At 32.6% G+C, this 23,343-nt stretch overlaps 1 protein-coding gene across 1 annotated transcript in view; it reads right to left on the bottom strand.

Annotated features, from left to right (window-relative positions):
- Positions 1-1,578: 1,578 nt before the first annotated feature.
- Positions 1,579-23,343, bottom strand: part of LOC119639604 — a 47,320-nt gene continuing 25,555 nt past the window's right edge. Inside the window, exons 5-7 of the mRNA XM_038037088.1 lie at positions 21,596-21,968; positions 7,459-7,583; positions 1,579-2,345 (exon numbers count right to left, since the gene is read on the bottom strand). Of these exons, the coding sequence (XP_037893016.1) occupies positions 2,212-2,345; positions 7,459-7,583; positions 21,596-21,968 (632 nt within the window). The 3' untranslated portion in view covers positions 1,579-2,211. The remainder of the gene's footprint in view (positions 2,346-7,458; positions 7,584-21,595; positions 21,969-23,343) is intronic.

The following is a 23,343-nucleotide window of genomic DNA, read 5'->3' on the forward strand; positions in this document are numbered from 1 at the left end:
GTGCGTTAGAGAGAGAGAGAGAAAGAGAGAGAGAAAGAGATGGAGAGAGAGAAAGAAAGACAGAATAGTCTGATGGATTCCTTTTAAATATTCACTTATTTGTGAAGTACGTCTGCCTTCTATGTACATAAATATGTTTACATATATTTTCATTGCAGGCACAATCATTGGCACATATAGTCAATATGTCTGCAAACATTTCTTTGCTCACAGACCCAAAAATATGTTTATACAGCTTATTTGGTATTCTCTTTGTCATGGAAGCATACAAAAATAAAAGTTTATTAAAGAAAAATCCTTTCGTAGAGGTCACTGCTTGTTAGTGAAGATTTGAATTTTATCAAAGCAAATATATATATATATACATGTATATTCGTATGCACACAATAAATCCCATAAAATACTCTTATATATATATATATATATATATATACAAACTAGGTATAGTCTTTACAAAGATCTGCCCTACTTTCATTTATCGCTTATGAAGTTACGAAAATTTATCGTAGTAAGGGAACAATTGGAAATTTTGTTTTATAGAATTCATAGGACATCCGTGTCAATACGACGTAAGCAGAAGGACTGAATGAACTAATTGTAATTTGCATAGAAAATATTCTTAAAGATCCCGGGTTACTGGATTACGTACCATTCCCAGCAATTGTTATTGTCTTTAGTAGGTCTAAAGTATTTGGTTTCAACACGACTACATCACATGTCACATAATCGAAAACGAGATCCTATGTCTCTTTTAAGTCTTTTATTACGGCCCATATTGGGTATAGAAACTCCCTACAAAAATGTTGTCAATCGGCCTACTGGCACATATATGATGAATTTCAATACTTTTGGCATATTTCTCTTTCACTTCAAAGCGACTGTGAGTCGTTTAATCAATTACTTAGCATAATCTACCTGCATATATATATATATATATATATATATGTATGTGCATATATGTATATATATATATGTATATGTGTATGTGCATATATGTATATATATATATGTGCTCTAGTTAATATTAATTATCCAAATTGCATAGAATTTTTATTAGACAGAAATAAAAGTTTGGTGAAATTTATTTAAAAAATGGGAAAAATTGGTAACGAAACTCTTCCTCATTTATTTATTCATTTAAGAAATCGCTTCATAGGTAGGATAGTTTCTTTCTATCGAATAATTTGATGGTTATCGTTTAAAAGTTCCATCGCTAATATACTATATATACAGAGGAATATTTATAAATGTGTCCGTAGTTTACATATATAAAAAATTTAAGATTAGACAAGCAGGCAAGTTGTACTTGGCTCTGGCCGAATCTTTTATAACCATCGAGTTTATTTAAATAAAGGAAAAATAAATGCTCTACAATATCGGCTGCGCGTGGTAGACTTTTCTTTTATTTTTATGCAGGTATTTTGCACAATCATCCTTAGAGTATACTTTGAAATTTTTATTATCGTATTTCCTCTGTTGTTTAATCTGTTTGTTTTTTTTTTTTTTTCCTGAATATCGAACTGGTGTCATTTCTATTTTATTGTGGGCGTATGTTTTGACCGATTCAATGGTCTGCGTCGAGAATTTCGGAAGCTTTTCGGAATTTCAAAATCGAAATTTTTAGATTTGCAATCAGAAGAACATTTACCATGCGCATTTAAATGGGCAGGCGGACATACTTGGATCGATTCAGAATTTAATACTGACTAAGAATATATCTACATCTTACTTTACATCATGTGTGTTGAAAACTTTTTCCTAAAACGAAAATATCTCCATCGTTATCCTTCCATGTTAGGTATAAGAGAACAGGACATTTTTTTTATTTCAAGTATATATTAAATTTGTAGCCTCAACCAGCAGTGTTAAGCACATTGATGAATGATTGGCCGTGTTCGCTTTGTAGTGACACATCTATAATAAGTTTTTGCCAGTTTATGCAGCCCCTAGCGTTCCTAACCCTATACTTTGCTTGTATATTTCGCTCAGCGTTAGTTTTTTTTTTTTTTTTTTTGGGTTTTATTTTTTTCATTGTTTGTTCCACTTTACTGGCAGCTTCTATTTTGCTCATGTGTACGTATTTAACATTCAAGCATTTAATTGCTTTGGCTTCATATGTGAATGATGAGAGCAGCACAGTAATGACCATTCGTCACATAATGTACAATGTAGTTGTGTCGTAAGCTGTTTAAATGCCTTGATTAAATTTAATTAAGGCGAGGATATTATTTGGGGGAAGAAAAGAGCGTAAATTAAACAAATCTCCCATATGTGTTTCCATTCCATGTTTTTGCCCTTGTACGTGTCGGATGCCGAATTATGCTGTACGGCGGCTGGCAATTCACCTGAAAATAAAGGAAACCAATGTTTATTCATTTTTAAAAAGGAAATTAAAAACAATGCAAAGAACAAGAAAAAAATTTATATAGATGATCAAATGATAAATTATTCCAAGTTTGTAATAATGCGATAAGTGCTGCCCAGTTCAAAACTGAACTTATGGCGTCGATATCATAACATTTCAAATTGTTTCGCGAATGTCGAAGATATGTTGGCCAACATATGTTACATTGTGATTAAACCTAAGCAACTATTGCTTGAGAAACGAAAAACAAAAAAAAAAAAACACAAAAAACAACTCTGAAGGAATTGTATTGAGCTTTTATAACAAAAGAACTACAATTAAAGTTTTCCGTATTGTATACTTTTAGTTAAACGTCCTGTCCATGTTTAGTATTGTAAATTGAAACAAGTTAATGCATTATTGCCGAGCCAGACCGATCATTAAATACTTTACATTACTTTGTCACTCTAAGACAATCTTTGTACATTTAAGCATAAAAGTTGTTATAAAATTTCATATAAACTGCAAATTTTAAAAGTAAAAAAAAAATGTATTTTTAGATAAGCGCTACATATGATAGGAGACACAAAATATGAGACGACGTATTGTAAATATATCATATACACTGAAGATGTTTGCTCAATGCATTTATTATTCTTCACTATTTTCATTATGAAATATCCAAAACAATACGACGTTGTTGGATAAAGGCTTTCTTTCTTTTTGATATGGAAGCGTGTTCGAAAAAAAAATCCAATTCGATTTAATGTACGCAGAATAAATTTGCAAGACAATCATTTAGCTCTGTAGACTAACTTTCATCATAAAATATTAAAGACTAGGGTAAGGCGTTTTTTTTCATGAAAAAATATTAAAAAAACCTCTAATGTAGGAGGAAATTTGAAGTGTACATTGCTGTGATCTTAGCTTGCCGTAGTTAATTTACATATCGAATCACTATTCTGGGCCGATTTTCATCGTAAAATATTAAAAACTCAATCTGTTTTTTGGTCGTCTAAAAAAAGGGAAAGGGAAAGAGAGAGAGAGAGAGAGAGAGAGAGAGAGAGAGAGAGAAAGAAAGAAAGAGACGGGGTGAGAGAAGATGATAGGGGGGTCAAAAAAATTGTTCCATCCAAATTTTCCATATTATTTATTTAATACGCCAAAAATATTATTTTCCCCGATTGCTGTCGTGAAAGTATAAAAATGGGAAACTTCTCCATATGACCACTTTTATTACAAAGTTTCAGAAGAGGCTTGCTTATCAAACACACACAAATCAAATTTCGTCATCAAACTACTGAACACAAGAATACGTGGGTAAAAGGACTGATAGGCAGACATGTTTATATCGGTTTAGAAAATAATTCCGATTTCGAAGCGATTGACGTTATAAAAAAAAAAAAAGGAGAAATGCATCTCTTTCAAACACTTCTGACTGTCGTATAAGTAGGTGAAAAATTCAAATATTCTATCACAAATGCTTTAAGGGTGTAATAGAGGTGATAGTGCCGTTATAATGATAGTATGTCAGATTGATAGTTTTTATTGCCATTTAAAAGAAATTTTTGCTTGCTATCGCAAGTTTTACTTTGCTCAACACAAATCATATGTCGTTGCATAATTTTGAATCTGACAGAATAAGTGAATAGCATGACAATTTCAAAGAACATTTTCCGATTGGCATCTGAGTAATTCTTGTAAAAGGTTTATTTCATTAAGTGATGAGAATTTCTTATTAGAAAATGTTTTCCTTGTTGAAGTCATACCGTACATATCTGGGTATGCTTGATAATTTGTACACTCAGCTAATACAAACATATATACATATAAAAACACGCACACACATATGCAAGTAAATACGATTATTTCTCAAAATACTTTTGTTCGTTTTTCTTGAGTAGTGGAGAGCATTTCATAATGCAATCACAGAATGGATATTAAATTATTCAATTAGTTAAATTGATTATCTTATATTAAATCGCTGTCATAAGTAATTCAACATTAATTAGAATAAGAATATTACATTTAATTGGATACCGGACCAAAGGCAATAATTCTATAAGGACTTAACACCTAGAGTGTCTTACTTCTATGAAAGTGCAATTTGCATTTCTTGCGTTTAAGGTTATGTCGCAGCATTTGTATGCTTGTTTCTGTCCACGTTACAACTTGTCAAAGTTTACTCTTTATTCATAAAAGAGAGCGGAAGCACTGCATATGGATTCGGACTTATTCAAACGGTGTTACATCTTAGAGAAAGGTGGGAAAAGAAATTTAATTAATAACAAATGTAAGGTCCACCAGACAAAAAAAAAAAAAAAAAAAATAAGGGGATTTATAGGGTTCAAGTGATTACAAATGATGAATCATCCGAATCGAGTACAGGAAACAAATAATTGGCAATTCATCTGAGTGGGGTACTGGGTGAGGAATAATGAACCTGTACTCTAACAAATAATGGGCAGAAGTTCATTTAATACATAAGTTGTTTTATCGTTAGACATGATGTCTACAAATATTAGAGTCTAACCAAAGATTTTCCTTTAGTTGCCTCCCAAATCAGTATTTGGATGAATGAATGAGTGAATTAACAAAGTTTGTTCAGCAGAAACTACTTTTTATGCTAATCACCCAAGGATGACAGGTATATTCATTTCCTGAAAACGTTTGCAATGCCCAGTTCTATAGAGTATGAACATTTAAATTTCCCTTTTCTAAAATTTTTTGGTGGAGTCGATCACGACTGAATATAAGTTTCTTGCTTGTTTACGTTAAATTAAAACTTAGACTAGTTACACAGCATAGGGCACAGGACTCCCTAAATTTTATCAAGTAGTGAGTAGTAGAGTAAGTAACAATGGCAGTATTCGCGGACTCAAATCTTAAATGCGGTAGAGTTTACTTTCAGATCGTAGCTCTGGTGAAGCAATAAATAAATAAATAAATAAATATGTCATTATTGTTTTTGCTCGAGGTGTGCCATAGAGACGCCTATGATTATTTTATTTGTTGTTAATTAATTTATGAATCGTACGCACCTTCCTAGGCCTAACATATAAAGCCTAAAGCTAATAAGCAGACTTCACTAATGTATTTCTTGATATTTTATCACTTGGCATTAGTTGACTAATTTATGTGTTTTGCAATATATATAAGCTCTTCTTATATAACTACTGCTTTTTTTGTACCATAAATCCTATATCTGTAAATATTATAGACAGATAAGCATTTCGTTGTCCAAAGAATATATGTTAGGTCGAAGGAAAAGTTCGTGGCGTATTCACAAATAGATGGCTTCAAGATTGCATTACTCGGATAACATTAACCTTTTTGTTAAGTCAGACTTAAACGCTTGTGAAATGTGACATTCCGTGAATGAATTTGGAAAAAAGAAAGTAAGGAAGAAACTGAGGAATTGTATTAGTAGGCGTATGAGTAGGCGTGGACAATTATATTCATTATTTTCAGCAAATACCGTACGATCTTTCATACAATATATATTGATGAGGAAAACTTTATCGCAACATCGATTTTATCCATTTATGAATAATGAACAAAAAACTTAATTTTTTTATTGTGAAAACAAAAATTAACTGAGAGCGTTTTCTATGATTAATTACGCCCATTTTCAAGAATTTTGCATATTTCAAAAAATTTTGAGGCCAATGAACAATGTTTACCATAAGCGGAAAGACAAATCGGCAGAGTAACGTACTTAAATCTATTCAAAATTTGATATCAAGATTAAGAATACAAATATTCTCTACGTGTCACAAACGTTTCGTATGCGATCAAAATGAATATACCGCCAATCCTTCAGCAGTGGGCATACAACAACAAGGTTGTCACATTTGTGAAATCAGTTGAAAGTAATTGAGTTTTGAAACTGAGCCAAACTTCTGCAAAAAATTCGCTACATTTGCATATGTGAAAAATTCGTGCGGTGTGCCATGACGATGCCTTATCGCAAAATCAGCGACATACAAATGATTTGCGTAAGTAAAACACTTCGACCTTTTTATGTAATCCATTATTTTTGAAATGTATATATATATATATATATATATCTCAGGGTTGTTATGTAATTATTTTGATTACTTAGAAATCAAAAGTGTATTGAGATTCGGTTCTTTGAATCTGATATAATCGTTTAATACAGTTTCTCGGAAAAATATTCGTTTTTTCTACCGATCTTCAATTCCAACTGTAAACTGCCTTGACTGAAACAGCGGGAAATTTTTTCCAAACAGGACACAATTCGCATGCGATCTAAGTGTCGTGTGATTATGCAAACTCAACTTTTCTAAAGTTCTTAATTCGCTGCACAAATATAATAAAAATTAAATAGAAATTTTTATATAATTGACTCAGGATAAAAAATGCCGTTCATGAAAATATAGTTTTCTCTTCTCCTTTACATTTTTGTGGAAGAGAAAAAAAGAAAAAAAGGAAAAAAGAAAGAAAAAGTAAAACAACACGAAATGTATGTCGCTCATGTTAAAGGTTGAGCATTTTTTTCTCTTTTTCTTTTTCTTTTTTTCGTTTTATGGAAGACTGGATTTTGTACAATAGCAATCCTTGCAGACGCTAATTTTTGTATACATCACCTAAACGAACGAAGCCTACCACATTTTCCATTTGATTTGTAACATTTACAAAGACACTTTATTATATGTAGTCTCGCGCAGTATGAGGATCCAAATTTAGCTATGAATTTTTTTGGAAATCTTACGATCGCAGAAATTGACATAATAGGCCTGTTCTTAGTTAATGGTGTTGCCCCTTAGAGCAACAATAAATGAAGTCGATTTTTGTGTGATATTAAGCGCGTGAAAACTATTCATTGACTGCAATTGAAGCAGAAGCGCTTCGCAATTTTACAATTATCATATATATATCCGCCTGAACTGGTGGGTGCGAAAAGCGTCAAGATACACTTTAAAGTTAATAAAACATCTTTACTTGACTTCTCTCTCTATCTCTCTCTCTCTTTCTCTCTCTCTCTCTCTCCGTTTGGTTGTTTCGAATTATTATTGCAGAGTTTATGCTAATTTCATTTTTGTAAATGTTACGCAAAGAATTTATATTATTGTAATCAAGTAGAGACTCACCTGTCAGTACTTGCACCTGAACAATTGCAGCAAAAAGTCTGCCAATCGCACATGAATAATTGCCACTGTCGGAAAATTTCGCATCCGGTATAGACATACGACTCGTAAGCCATTTCTCGTTAGCACTGTAATTGCAAAAAGAATTACGAAAGAGAAACAAGTAAGAAAATTAAATTCGGTCGTAACCGAATCTTTTATACCCACCACCATTTACCCTAAAAAAAAAAAAAAACACAAACGAAGTAAAAGCCTCAAAATTCTAATGCTTTATAATATGGAGCAGGCGCAGTTGATTTCTTCAGGGGCATGTCTGTCGAAAAGTCTAAGTGAGAAACAGGGGAATTTTTGTCACAAATACTACAAAGTTACACGAACAGACAGATAGACAGACGACCCGGCGAACATGTTTAGGTGCATTCAAGGGCCTGTAACTGGCCAAGAGTTTGTACACTTTATGCGGTTTTTGAAATTTCTTTCTGCGTATTATAAAGATATTGAAAAAATGGTTAAATTTTGATACACTATAAAATTGGGTAGGCGTGGTCAATTTGCTCCACATTTATAAATAGATGCTACAGCATGGTCCATAGGATATGTGTTCAAATTTTTGTGCATTTATTTGCTGCAGTTTATGAGTAATGAGCAAAAAACTAATTTTTCATTCTCTTCGAAGACAGAGATGTTCTCAGTTTACGTCATGCTGCGGGCGCGTTCTTGGACCGATTTGGCGTATTTGTAATACCAACCTGCGTACAAGAACTTCCAATGTTTCTGCCGGCTTTGAAGCTGATAGCCTCATTTTTGCGGTTAAGAGAATATTTACAACAGACGGACGGACGGTCAGACGGGCAGACGGACAAGCTTGAATAGGTTTACATTTTGATACAGATCAAGAACGTATATACTCTGTGGGGTCTCTGACGCTTCCTTCTGGACGTTGCAACCGTTTTGACAAAATGAATATGCCCCTAATCTCTCGGTGACGGGTGTAAAGATAGAAAAAACTGTAAATCCGGGGAAAATTAAGACAAATAGTACTTGTAGCGAAAGCGAATATTAATGAAAACACACTAACAGTAGGTAATATTTTAAAACGTCATTTTTGAAGTCATAAGACGTTGGAAATAGTATTTTGTGAAATAAGAACATTTATGTATAAACGTATAGTTGAGTGTATATACATAACTTTTCCAGTGTACATTTATCATTATTGATTTAGATTTATGCGGAATAGTTTCCGTAAAAATGTTCGTCTTATATACTCATAGTCATTTTTGCTCGAGGATGGCGTAAATCCTATAATAAACGCATTTCAACTTTTAAGACTTTTTAGACTAGAAAACCTACCCCTTCCCCCTCGCTGCTAATTATTGAGTTTGAATTCGCGAAGCTTGTGAGGACGAAAGTCTACGCTCGTTTTTAATCTATAGCTAAGTTTTCTTATTTTATGGTTATTGATAAGAAAAGTTCATGTTAAATAACTTGGCGAGCGACTGTACTAAGTAACATGACAGGGACGGCCTCATTCGAAATTGACTGCATTAAGTTCAGATCTTGAAGTTACGACTGGCAAAACTAAATATCTTAGGCAAAGAATAAGAAAAAAAAAAGAAGCTATTTACGTATCGTGGCGGACGACGTAAGTCATAAATTCGTGGTATTCAAAGTAAAAAGTAATCACAATGATGATCCCAGTCAGACAAGAATAGACACAAGCCCAGATAAGTAAACTCTTAAATATATGAGGTCTTGCGGAATCTAACGGAAGGGAGTACAAAGGCTGCATAAAGTGAATTATTATGAAAACAGGTTAGCAAATATTAATTTCATGAAGATCTGTCGTCTCCCAGATTAGTTCTCTATCAGCGGAGACTTATAGAGAAAACTATATAAATTGTCTTTGGAAGGAATCCTAGCAGCCATAGACGTTCTTTACAGGCTAACTGAATTGTGCGCAGAATGATTATATGTGCAGTTAAAAAAAAATAATTTTTTTTCGAGCATCGCTTTTGAGCCACACATTTGACGCAGCCATATTTTTTGGTGCTTACTCAAAGCCACCGAGATTGCTTGTTCTTACCTTTGTTTGCGTTTTTAATCTTTTACGCATGTAAGTAGAGATAGTTGTCTTTGAGGAGTGAAAATTTCACTCAGACATGCAAATCAGCCATCTATGCCAACATTCTTGAAGGAATCGTTTCTCGAATGATTTTATTATTTCGTTTGTTTCCCATAACCGTAAGATTCTATTTATTCGTCGAAGTTTATCATGTCTTGTGGATGGACAAACGGACAGACATGATTAAAACGGAACATATTTCTAGATGTGATATATGACACTACACACAAAAAGTAAATATGCCGTAACCATGAGTGATAGAGTCGTGTGATCTCCTTAGATGGCGAATATGAAGAATAATCAGCTTTTTTAATTGTTTCTCCCATGGGGATGCTTAACGGCACCTTGCTTTAAGGAATATTAATAAACAAATTCATTTAATATCCTGCGAAATCTCTTGTGTGCTGTTTGTGTCCTTTTACGCATTTTCCAAATAACGAAATGTCAATTTCAGACAATGGCCTTTGCATGTATGCCAATTATTATTCATTAATATGTACACATATACATATATATATATGCTGTACAATGCTTGTCTGTCTGGCTTACATATGGCTATCCATTCTGTAACTAAGTAAACTTGAGAAATTACTTTGTATCAAGAAATACGAGTCGGTCGTGTCACATACTCGCAATCCATTATATATATAAAACGTGTATGTGTGTGCGTGTGTGTGTGTGTGTGTGTGTGTGTGTGTATGTATGTGTCAAAGTTTAATGTTGATCTTCACACACATTCTTCATATTTATTTGTTTATTTATTTGTTTATTAAATAGCATTTTCCGTACGGTCATGTAATGCTTTATTTACATTCATGTGTGCGCAGGAAAGTGTGCTTATCGAAAATTTCAATACATACTTCTTTACTAAGGAGATTAAACAATCATTTTCAATTTGCTCAGCAAATTGAAATGTGTGGAAGAACATTTTCGATAAGAAAGTGCTAAAGGACGATTAATTAAATTGAAATGCATCTAAAATGTTTCAAAATATAATAATAATGGAATTAAACTAAAATTCACGAAAGCGAAAAAATTACCCGCTTATATTCGACAGTAATCGAAACTCTTGACATAAGCGTTTAGCAAATGCTTAAGTTGATACTTGGAAGAAGTGCAAGAACGAATCCTGCCTTACTTATCTAAATCGCAGATTGGATAGATAGGAGGAAATCTTTTATTAAGTCTTTTTATGCCCCAGGCCCCGATATTAAGTTCGTAGGAATATAGGCAATCATGAAAAGTAGGGTTCACACTTAAATTCTTAATAGATTTAAGAAAAACCTATCTTCCTATCTGCCTGTCTGCATAAGGTCTGTTCATGCACTCTTGAGAACATCATAAAAACGGCGGTTTCCGGCGGTTCATCTAATGGACTGACATGTTTTAGATTAAAGACAATCTATGCTCGAAGTGAACTGGATCGAGTCGTTTCTACCCCTTCATTTTAAATACAGCGTTCTAATGAAATTTTTCATGTTTAATAGTTTTTCGAGAAAAATCGGTGAAAATTAGTATTTCGGTATAAATTTATGTGTGGGAACTTTACATAGAATGACAATATCTTCTACATGCCCTTCCTTGTGAAAGCTTTTACAAAATCATAACCTTATAGGACCAGAAGTTTCAATATTTATGAAGCAAATGAAGACAAAAACTCTTCACATTACTTTGAAAGGATTTGTTCATCATATAAGGATTTCCGTGCACAATAAGCCTTCACATGACAACAATGCACAATTTTTGATAGCTCATAGAAAGTAAACGGAAAATAATAGGAACTACGGCAAAAATATCAATTAAAAGAAAGTTGCGAACAAGTAGCTTCACGTTTTAGGCCCTCTTCCGCAATCAGCCACTCGCCACTAGCCACTCGCTCACGTGAATGAGTTTAAGAACATAGTGTGTTTACAAGTGAGATTTCTTAAACGTAGTTCAGGTAGTTCGGACCTGTATCCGAAAACTACGACTTACACTAATAATTTTTTTGAGAAATTATGCAAAGCTTCTTCCATTTTGAAACCATTTATGGAACCACGTAATGCCAATGAGTTTTTATAGCTTGCTTACCCAAAGCAGTAGACGATCTTCTGAGTAAACGAACTGTTATTCACGAAACTTTACTTTTCCATTTCGCTTGTAGTATTTTCGAGAATTGTAATAGTGTACATCGCATGAATGACCGAACACTAAAAACTCGCCTTACAGGCAAGTGTCGGTACGTAAATGATGAAACCTTAAAAGTGCAAGTCTTGCGGCTATATTGTGGCCATAGAATTTCTCAGACCATTACGTTGAGAGAAACAAAAATACTGCTACAACAAAATCATTTTAACTCGTAAACGATATTGTTGTTATCGTAACAATAATTTCTATCATGATTCATCTATTCGATTATCCCGGGACTTATTGATTGTTGTATACATATACATATACATATATGTACATATATGCTTAGCGACTAAGTTATTCATTCGCATGCATGCACATCAAACCCATTATTACGTTGTTGTTGTTGTGGTTGTTGTTGTTGTTGTCCGTCTAAATTGGATTCAACAACATAAATAGAGATATTTTTGGCAACATAACGATTAAAGTTCTTGTTTCCAAAAAACAATAGCAACGATAAAAACAACAGCAGAAGAAGAAGAAGAACGCAAACGGCAAGAACGAGAACAACAATAGCATTGATGCATTTGCATTGGTGTATAAATTTTCATATGCCGTTTTAGTTAGGCGTTGCAGGTGTCAATATGTTTACCAAACTATTTGTCGTATGTAAATATTATGCAATGCTTTTAATAATAATTTGATATAAAATTCAATGGCACAATTTTAATGAAAGGTAAACTAAATGTATCGCTATTCACTCAATTACATCGATGAATATATGAAATATGCGTTGGCCCGCATCTTTCTTTCTTATTCTCTCCGCTTACCTTCTCTTCCGCCTTGTCACGGTCATCGCAGTAAAATCTAATTTATTTTTCGCATTAAATTTCTCAACTCAATAAACAGCTTATTTATTATGCCATTTTTTTTTTTTCTTGTTCTTCTTTTTTTTTTTTTGTTTCTAGATTTGAAGAAGAAAAAATTTTTAATTTAATTTTAATTTATTTTAAAGTTTTCTTGTTGACGCATTCGTCAGGAAGCTGTTGCATTCATTAAGAAAGTTCCGCAAGCATTGTAAAATGCTTGCGTGAAAACTCGTCACTAAGGTATCTTTTGTTTGTCTTTTCGCAGTAACAAAAAGTACTTTGCATTTATTTTCATTTCTTTTCATTTTATTTCATTTCATTTTACAGCTGATGACTTTAAGTATATTTTAATCAAAATTTGAAGAAAATGATTAAATTTTGGAAAATTTTACGATAAAGCTAAAGGAGCTATTAACTAACTAAGTATGATAAGATTTTTCATCAATTTCGACTGTTTTCAACTCTCTATTTAATACAATTTGCCCGAAAGCAAGTTCAATAATGAGCGTTATCTGTTATCATCGTAAACATGATAATAACGGATGTCGTTCATTTCAGATAATATTTTTTTTTTTAATATTGTTTATTAAGTTTGTGCGGATGATTGCAATAGACCCGGAAGGATTTCAGATAGACCCATCTTTTATTATATGATTCTGAATCGATTTCAGTTTGTCTGTCCCTACATTCAATCGCCTGTCTGTTTGCCTTGTTTTCTTGTGTTCAACCTACAGGCAACAATATTCGAGATATGTTAAGGAAATTTATGACACTACAAAGTGTTTTGGCCTGCGTTTAGAACGCTGATTCGGGTCGGACCACTCGCCATATAACCCCTTACTCGGTTAAGTTGTATATTTTTTCTTATAATTTTCGCGTCAAAAATCAGGTATTAGTCGTCTTTCAGCTTAATTGCTATGTAAACTTGAAATCGGATTGAGCAATTTTTTGAACTCCTCGCTATATAACTGTCCCTAAATGAAACTGAATCTGAATTTGATATAAAAATTAAAAGAATCAAATTTGAATCACATGGATCTTCGACCATAGACCATATAAGATTTCTGATGAATAGTAAACCGTTGAGAAAAAGATTTCATTTTTAATAAATTATGTTCATAATTGATCCATAGTAGCGATTGTGCAAAAAAATTAATGATGCAGAGTTTGGATCATATAGATTTATTTTAAAGACGCCAACATATATCACCAAAAGCAAGTGCTTATATGGAGGTAATGTTTAATTTCTAGCTTTTTATGACGGGAATTGAAAAACAATAAAATATTTGGAAAGGAAGTCAAGTTTGCTAACTTTGCATCACGCCATTTGATATTTTGGACATCCTCCAATACACGGCCTTTCATGAAAACTATGCCTTGGCATGGAAATAATTTATCATTTTTGATGGATTATTACCCAAAACGAGTGAATAATTGTACTTAGCGAAATAATGTAGGGTATCTAATGATTGGCTTTATCTAAGTGCAACATTCATACTTGTTTAATTACATTGTAGTGGTGTATATTCTTCACTCTAAGGAAATTGATTGTGATTTTTAAAAATTTCATTAATTATTATTTTATAATGAAATTGTTGATATATGTATATAGAAACTATTCACTGAATTAAAAACATTACATCAACTATTTAATCTTTGTTAATAACCTTATCTCAATTCGTACATATGTCGATGTATCAGTCAATAAAAATGTGAACCGATAATATTTGAATTTTCAGCGGGTTAAGTATAAATCTATAAGAATACTATAGTTGGGCAAGATTGACAGTTAGACAGCCTACATCATTTTGCTTAACATACAACTTTATGCAAAATTACACATTAACAATTATAGATTATTTTTATGTGAAGGCATAATTTTCATGCAAGCCCTCATATCAGAGGATGACCGAGACTTACACTAACGTAGATCAAATTTAGCAAACCCAATTGACTTGTCTAAGATTTCAGTAATTTTCCCTTGCATCCGTCATTGAAAACTATAAGTAAGAAATTGTCGACAGAGAAGTTTCTGCTTTTCATGAGAACGCTCTCATATGGTTGGGTCTAAGCAGAAGACCTGTTTGATCTAAGTTTTATATCAAATTGATTTACGAAATTCCGACTTGTAGTTTGAATACGAAACAGCATGAGCAGACGTCAGATGGACAGACAAGCTTAGATGAATTCAGTAGATGACTCTTAATCAATCCGCATCCATCTGGATGTTGCATACGCCCGTAGTATATTAAATTAATTTATTACTCCGATAGTGAGATCTATTGGTTATTTAAATAAATAATTGTGCGCAAAACCTGCTAACCAATTGCATAAAAACGGAGGAAAGAACAACAAAACAGGAAAGGAATTGATTTAGTGAAAAATCTAAAGCAATTAGTTTAAGCAATTTACCTTTTCCCGTTCTCCCCTCCTTAACTATTTTCGCTTCAACTTTCCTTCTCTCACTGTCTTTTATATAGTATCCTCAATTCACTTGAAAATTATTGACACTTGATTGATTAACTAATGACTTGAATGTAATGTGAAATTATATTAATTTCATTTAAAGTATGAACGAAGACCTAAGCTTGATGCCTTCATAAAACAATAACAAAGAAAACATGAATCAACAACCTGATGCGGTATTAATTAGCGGACGGAAAACTTCGGGTAATCATTTAATCATTTTTTTTTTTTACTTGACGCTATTGAAAGAACATTTTTTTGGTCACTATTGAAGAATATTTCGATTTAATTCGATAGCTTTTTGTTTAATCGGCAATAAATAAACGGTTTCAAGCAATGGAAAATAATGATGAGAATATTATCAACGTTAAAATTGAATAGTAAATATTGTAGCCTTTGGAAATTTGGATCCTTTTCGAAAATGAAATTCTCCTTTAACCTTTATGACTTTGCCTAATGCAATTCTTGACCTATAAGGGCTTATAGTCTATTTACGATATATCTTATAAGGGAAGGGCTTCGAAAAATAGACCGACGTGCTTGGAGCTTAATACAGAAAATATTAAAAGGCGAAGAAGCGAACCTAGTTAACTAGTTATGAAAACTTATTTCCTATCTCCATTTGGGAACAGGTCCAAACACAGGGGTTTAAACTCTCAATATTTATATAATGAACCGCAAAATTGTTTTTCCTTAATTTTTGACGAGAAATGTTAGATATGAAATAATTTTTTGAAATGAGGCGTTCCATGTAAAATCATATCAGATAAACGGACTTAATATTGATTTAGTGTCATTTCCTGAATTAATTTGTGCAGGTAAAAGAAAATTGTCTCTTAACATATTGTCCATGCCTGGATACATTCATAGAAGCTTAAGCGTTATTTAAGCGCTATAGGCGATAACAAGTAAGATAAATTTATATTCATTCGGCTTTCAACAAAACATGACAATTTTATAATGTTTTGTTAAATGTGGGCGTGCCGGTTGATCAATTAGAACGACTTTTACGACAGAGCTTTAGCTGACGTATTAAGTATTTTTATATAGCGTCTCTCATAAGCTACAAATTTCAACAAGTTCTGCAGTAGGCATTATTGTACGTAGATCACGCCCATTTTTTTTAATAGAATTTTAAGTAGCCTTTTTAATAATACCTTTCATGAGCTGCAACTTATAGTTTCTTGGGGTTAATCAACTAAATTATATGATATACGTATGTAGATCATGTGTCACATTCCTCCTTAAAGGCACTGTTAAACCGTTTCAAGTCTTCTTCAGAAGTTTGTTCGAGATAAAAGATATATAATAAAGATTTTAAATGTGTCTGCCTATTATTTATTTAGGTTATCTTATATTCAATCCATAGATCACACCCTTGATGAAATTTGTTCACATCTAAAGGCAAAGGGCGTAAAGAAAAAAACTCCTGTGATTTATTATATAAATAGTAGGTATGCAAACAAGTTGTGTGGGTTGAAATTTTTTTTTGCTTTATAAAGTCTACTACGTGTCGTGTTCATTTCTTCGGAAACTCCAAGTATAGATTGACGCTTTGACGCTGATATTTGAATGGCACAAAGTTTCAATTGTTTAAAAACTGATGCCCAGTGTATATTAAAGTGTAACATACATTTTATTCTATTTTAAAATGCAAACAAAAAAAGAAAAATGCACTTAAAGTTACGGAAACGATTAAGTTGGCTTGGATGCAATGCAATGACTGTTGCAATAACCTTTGATATATAATAGTTGGAAAATGGTTTGCGATATTTCGTGCAAAAAAAAAATGTAGTCTTGAGAATGATCAATATTGTTGTACGTATGTTCGTGTCTAGCAAAAGCAATTTAGAAAATCATTTTCAACTTGGGATGAGACATTTGTCGCAATTGCGCAACTGCTTCAGATCACCTGCTCACAAAAGATTTCTGTTGAGTGCAAAAGACGAGTAAAAGTAATTTTCAGTTAAATTAGAATTTTATGAAATAAAACCGAGAATTTATTTGTATACCTAATATGCATGTAATTATGGGGCCGAAATGTAGTCTTCATAAAATCCCTATCCCTATTCCATTGTAGGTATTAATAATTGTATAACTATATATTAATATATATATAATTTGAGTGCATTCGCAACTTAATAAGTAACTAACTAAAATGTTAATAAAGTAAAATAAATGGAAAACTCAAATAAATGTTACACGCTTAAACTGTCAAATCACAATGACATAAATTAAACACAAGTATTATAGCAAAAGGATAAACTGTCCGATTGCTATAAGTGCTGTTAAAGTAATAAATACATTAATACTGTCTTTTAAGAGAATTGCAAATATTTACTTTCGACTGAACAAAGCATATATCTAAGCACTAAGTACTCAACAACACAAGCATAAGAATCGTATGTAAGGATATTTAATGGTTTTTTAAATGAAGAGACCGTAGAAGGCTCGCAAGCTTTGATTGGATATTATCGGTTTCATTTACTTAAGCATCATGATTAAAGTCCAGCTAGCTATTGCTTATCTTCTAATTCATTTGTTGCAGCTACGTTTTTATAATCTAACGATCTCGCCTACCGTAAAGTAAAGTTAATGGTAGACAAATACGAAAGTCTCTTTAGAGCAGTAAATCTCTTCTTATGTACGCTTCTTTCAAATACATAAAGATATTGAAACCTAGATAGTGAAATGTAGCTTCCCAGCCGGGTCTCTTGGACAGCTTCTTTTTCTACCTTTTCTTTTGCAAACCATCACTCTCGGACGAACTAAGAAATCACTACATAACTTTTCATAAAGGATATTTTTTCAAATCACTGAACTTCTATGACAAAAAGAAAAGCTTTTGGGTTATAAACGAAATACTGTCACTAACTTATCGCCAAATATGCAACGAAATTCGAGCTAACATAAGTTGCATTCGTCTTGTGCCGGATATTGGGTACGCATCATCTAAACCGAATTCATGAAGTGTCAATGAAGTGTCTCAACCTTAAGGCCCTCCTAGACAGCAATAACAGAAATCGGTATTCGGTAATCATATTAAAGGCAGTGCCTTAAGATTTACATTTTGAAGACTTAAACTCATTTTGAAAACTACGTAATTAAGAACTGATGTGAGAAATCTTAATTTCCTATCCGAGTCCGTACATGTGAGAACTCTAACAATACAAACAACCGCGTACTGACCCAGAGTATATGTTTTCCCTTTCTGCGTTTGTTTTGTAGAGATCACAAACGCAATGGCCGAACTAATGTTTTTGACGTTTCGGTGACCACGTTGTGCATGCACCATGCATGCGAAAAAAGGAATAAATAGTGTCTTTGTAATCATCTCTAATTGAAATTTTTTGTAAAAAAAAAAAAAAAAAAAAAAAAAAAAAAATAGCCTTTGTATGGCAAATCATATCTAATTTTCAGTACTTTAGAGTGGAAATTGGTTTAAAATTATGCGTTCGCGTATAAATTTACTGCGTGCGTAAGTATGGTCTACATAAGTTTAGTTTCCCGATATCAGCATATTATGTAATGTATGTTTATGAGAAATAAACCTTTATATGGCAACAAAAGATAATATTTTTGATATTTTATGATGCGGGTAACTGAAAATTTCTAATCGATGCAGCAATGCTGAGCATTTAACCAGTTAACTATATGGTTCCCTTTGGAAATTATGCGTTTCAATTGCATCACAAAAATTAAGCGATGACGACTATACCTTCATATAAAAGAGTACGTGTAATATGAAGTTAGGTTGTAATGAAATAATTTGAACGACATACATATATGCTTAAATACATTATTATTAAGGAAATCCGCATAGAACGGATGGGCGGATCATGGCATGATCTATATATTCGTCGTGCACAGTTAACTGCTTAACCATCTTGTTCGCAACAGTAGTCGGGTAGTTGAGTTGGGTTCACGGGTTCGAATCTTAGTGCGGTGGAGATTACTTTGTTCGCAGCTATAATAAGTGAGCTCAGTCGATAAATGCATAAAACTCATTGACTGGGGGCAAAGACTGTGATCACCTGCCTATGTTGTTCTCTTTCCTCTCGTCTTTCTAGCCGTCGTCGTATTGGGCGAGTAGGGGACATCCCCTGATTCATTAAAAAATAAACCGGCGAATAGTTTAGCTTTGCCGATTATAACATTTCAACTTGTTTTCATAAAACGATTTAGGTTGAACTTAGCAGGATGATAATACGCTTCCGCAAAGTGTGGTATATATGCTATGGTCATCAAGGAGAATCAATTATTATATCATTGCAAAAATAATTCTTATTTGTTTGCGTTAAGGAATTCATTGTAGGATAGAAACAGATCGTTATTATCTCAATTAAGAAATTTTTTAATAAATTTGATAAATGGCTTTTTAGATGCGACAACTTTGCTAAATGAAATTAACTTTATTACTATTTATATTCATCTGTTTCATAAAACGATATCCATTTACTATAGACCTAGTTGTGAATTGTTTACCCCATGTAGGGTTCTTTCAATGATCTTCAAACAACAATAATGAACTAACAATGTCGCGTATGGCTGTCAGCAAATGTGACGTGTTTAAACAAAACGGATTGCCAAGTTTTGGCATATTTGCATCAGTTTGGTGATAAATGTGCACTTCGATGCTTATTGACGATGTAAGAATTTGTCATGAATGTGCCTGAGTATTTTGATGTTGTTATTGTCATGGCTGCTCAGGGTCAACTAAATAATAGGTTCTCAAACCGAGACTCATGTATGCAACAATAAAAAAATTACAACAAAATAGATAATAATATAAAGCGGAAAATTGATTGGGCGAAGGAGCTATCTCACTCACTCAGGTCGCTTAAGGAATTATGCACGAATATTTCCTTATATCTATATATAAGTTTTACACAACAATCAAAATAACTTGCTGTTTTTACCTTACATTAAAGTAAAAACACTATAGTGGACAATGGGTCGTGATTATCTATTCTACACTGCCTCGCTTAACACTTATATATATATAACGATTTTTCAAAATCACAAGTGCGTTCCAATTTAGTTCCATATGCCAAATTTCATCAAAATATCAAAAAAAAATTACGACATTTAGGTTGAGAACAAGAATACAAGACCGAGGGACGGACAGATGGACAGACGGCACTGAATCGATTAGTAGACTTCTCTCAAATGAAGATATCGCCTAAAAACTTTGCAAAAGAATTTGAAAATCACCTAAACTTTTCAAAGGACATTCCTTGAGTGCATACAAGTCTAGGCAACAAAAACTGAGAACACATTTGCTTCCCGTATCCTTTGCTCATCGCTCATAAACTACAATCAATTTTGTTTTACAAATATATCAACAAACAGACACGCCCATCCAATATTATGCGATATGCAATAAATATTTTTTTCTCTTTTCCAATTTTTTATATTCTAACCGTGACGGGTATAAACGACTCGTTTGCAGCCGAATATAATTTTCTTACTTGTTGATATTTCAAATTGCGTTTGTCGTAAACTTCCGAAGAGTAATAAAAATTAGTTTATTCAAAATAATGCTAGATCGCTAATTTTAGATATTCTTCACATGAATATATCGCGTGTATATCACGTTAACGAAAATCTCTTCTCTTTGCCGCGAACCATTCATCAGACAATTCTCATATCAATGCAAACAAATGATAATCGGAACGAGCCTATGCAAGCGCTTTCCATATTTATCACTTATGTGCCTTTCGTATTTCTACGTAATGACGTAACAAAATTCTAATTATTGTATATACATGGCCTTCTTGTGACATTTAGTTCGATCTTTACGACGTTTTTCTTCCCACCATCTACTTGCGTTTTGTCGAAATTATAGGAAACATCTTTCATGAGAGAAATATATGTATATATATATATATATAGTTGTATGGCAGCAGTGTACGGGCCAGCTGAGAGCATTTGTTTTCACAAATCCAACATAATATAGACGGCAGATAACACAGCTTACAGCTTCATGTGTAAGCTATTTTTCTTAGGTTATATTATTTTCAATGTAATAAATGCATTCGACATATGCTATAAGAGTAAACTGTTTAATGTTATGAAAAATTAGACAAAAATAACTATAGCACTATAGATATCTGATAATAGTGTGTCTGTGTGTGGATGCAAGTAATTGATTTTAATCAGACTACAAAAGAAGGCAATCGTGACTTTAACTGATAGTTCGACGAATGGTACTCGCATAAATAAATCGCTTTATTCACGCCATCATCAAGAGTTTACTCATCCATTTTCATGGAGCCTCTGACAGGTATTGTCGTCCCCTGTTTGGACCCATCTATGACGTTTCCTTAAGGGTTTTTTATTTTACTCTCCCTATTCGTTCCAAAAGCTGAGAGAATTGCGAGAGCGGGGGAAATTTCTTTCTTATCTAACTACAATGATTTGCGTTAATAAATTTTCTTCCTTTCAAGTTAAATAACATCTAAAAAAAACTTGATAATTATCAGTTAGATACCGATATTTTTCTATTAGTGTAGATATAATTTTTAATTTTTTAATATATAAGTGATTTTAAATAAACGAAAATATAATTTACCTGATACGTCTGAGCGCTGTGGTCGGTAGCTCCTCATCATCTTTAGCCCAAAACACTATATTACTAAACAGTTTCTCCGCACTGAGTTCCTGTTTGTCACTCTGATTTGTACTTGACGTTAATGCATTTAGGGCGCTTCCAATCTTCGTATCGCTCAAATTGCTTTTGTCTTTATTCGTTTTGATTATTTGATTTATGTCGGCAAAGGAGCTTAAATTAGCATTCAAAGGCATTAAAGATTTCAGGATGTTTTGATTTTCTTTGTATAAAAAGCTACGTGACACTTGACATTGCAAGTCGATGGTACTCCCAGTTTTATAATAACGATCTCCGACATCCCGCTCTTGTTCATCAATCAAACGTAAGGGAGGCTCTAAAAAATATTGTTAAAACCATATATATATATATATATATAGAATAGAAATTCATTAAATTAATCAGGTTTACCTGAAAAAAAAAAAAAAATAAAAAATTGAAAGCATCGTAAACCTGTGAATGTCATATATATGTATATATATATATATATCGCGATGCATTACAATAACAACATTTGAGCTCGCATTCCTAAATATTGGTGAAAAATGTTGCTGATTCGTTTCTTTGTGGTGGTAAAGTGACCACGCCTCGTATCATATAACATGTGGAAAAGCTCAGCGTGCAGCGACAATTTGGTGAAGCAACAATTTCAACAAATTTCAATATCAAGAGACTTTGACTTAATATCTTTGGTCTACCGCTTGCCGGATTACCTGAAATCATTGCTCTTTAGCAAGAAACTAGATTCTAATGATATATTGAAGATCACTTCAACGACGTTATATCGGATTTAGTGAAGAAGAAAACGTTTGTAAATTAGATTCAACGGATTCGCCATGGGAGCCATGCGACTCATTTAAATTCATTCAAAAGAATTCGTACCACTCTTATTCGAAAAATTGTTTATTACTGAAAAAAAAAAAATTAAATTTTTTGTTTTTTGCTTCACTGTTTCTTCACTCAGTTTTATTGACTCAATTCAATACCATATGTCTGGGGGGTAAAAATCGTTTTGCTCTCTTTTTAACTTTTATTCTTGTTATAACTTCGTTAATGTGAATATTCATTCTATGGTTCATTTTTTTGAATAATTTTCTTACCCAAGCACTTTTAATATAAATCAATAAAATTTTAGTTGAAATTCAACATATTTTTCTATGCCTCTGCCATAAAATTGATTGACGCATAGTTACGTTACGCATGAAAAGTAGGTTGAACGGCGAAAGGTAAACTTAAACTGCTTTCCATTCATTAAATTTATATTCCCTTCGGCAAGATATGAAAAATACTCTTTATTAAGACCTACATCACTTATCGTAAAAGACCATTAACCACGATATAAGACATGCTCATCTTCAATGACATTAATATATATATAATGTGTGTATGCATATTTAATGGATCCTTTCTTGCCTGGCCATAAAATTTCAAATTGCTTCTTATTTTTTTTTTGTAATACATACGTAAATGGGTCAAAATCTAGCCACAATTGTCTATCCGTCCAGCAACTTACTTACTTACATTCGCAACTGCGTTCACGCTTCACGAAGCAACACCCTAGTACTATAATATCGATAACTGAAAGAATTATAGTTAATATTCAAATTTAAGAATAGTAGACGGAACTTGCTAAAGGCGAATGTGTGTCCATGCAGGCTTGTATACGTTTTTAACGTTTAACTCAATAGCCAATTTACCGAAATTGAATGTTG

Source organism: Glossina fuscipes, unplaced genomic scaffold (genome assembly GCF_014805625.2).
Source record: "Glossina fuscipes isolate IAEA_lab_2018 unplaced genomic scaffold, Yale_Gfus_2 0, whole genome shotgun sequence".
NCBI lineage: Eukaryota > Metazoa > Arthropoda > Insecta > Diptera > Glossinidae > Glossina > Glossina fuscipes.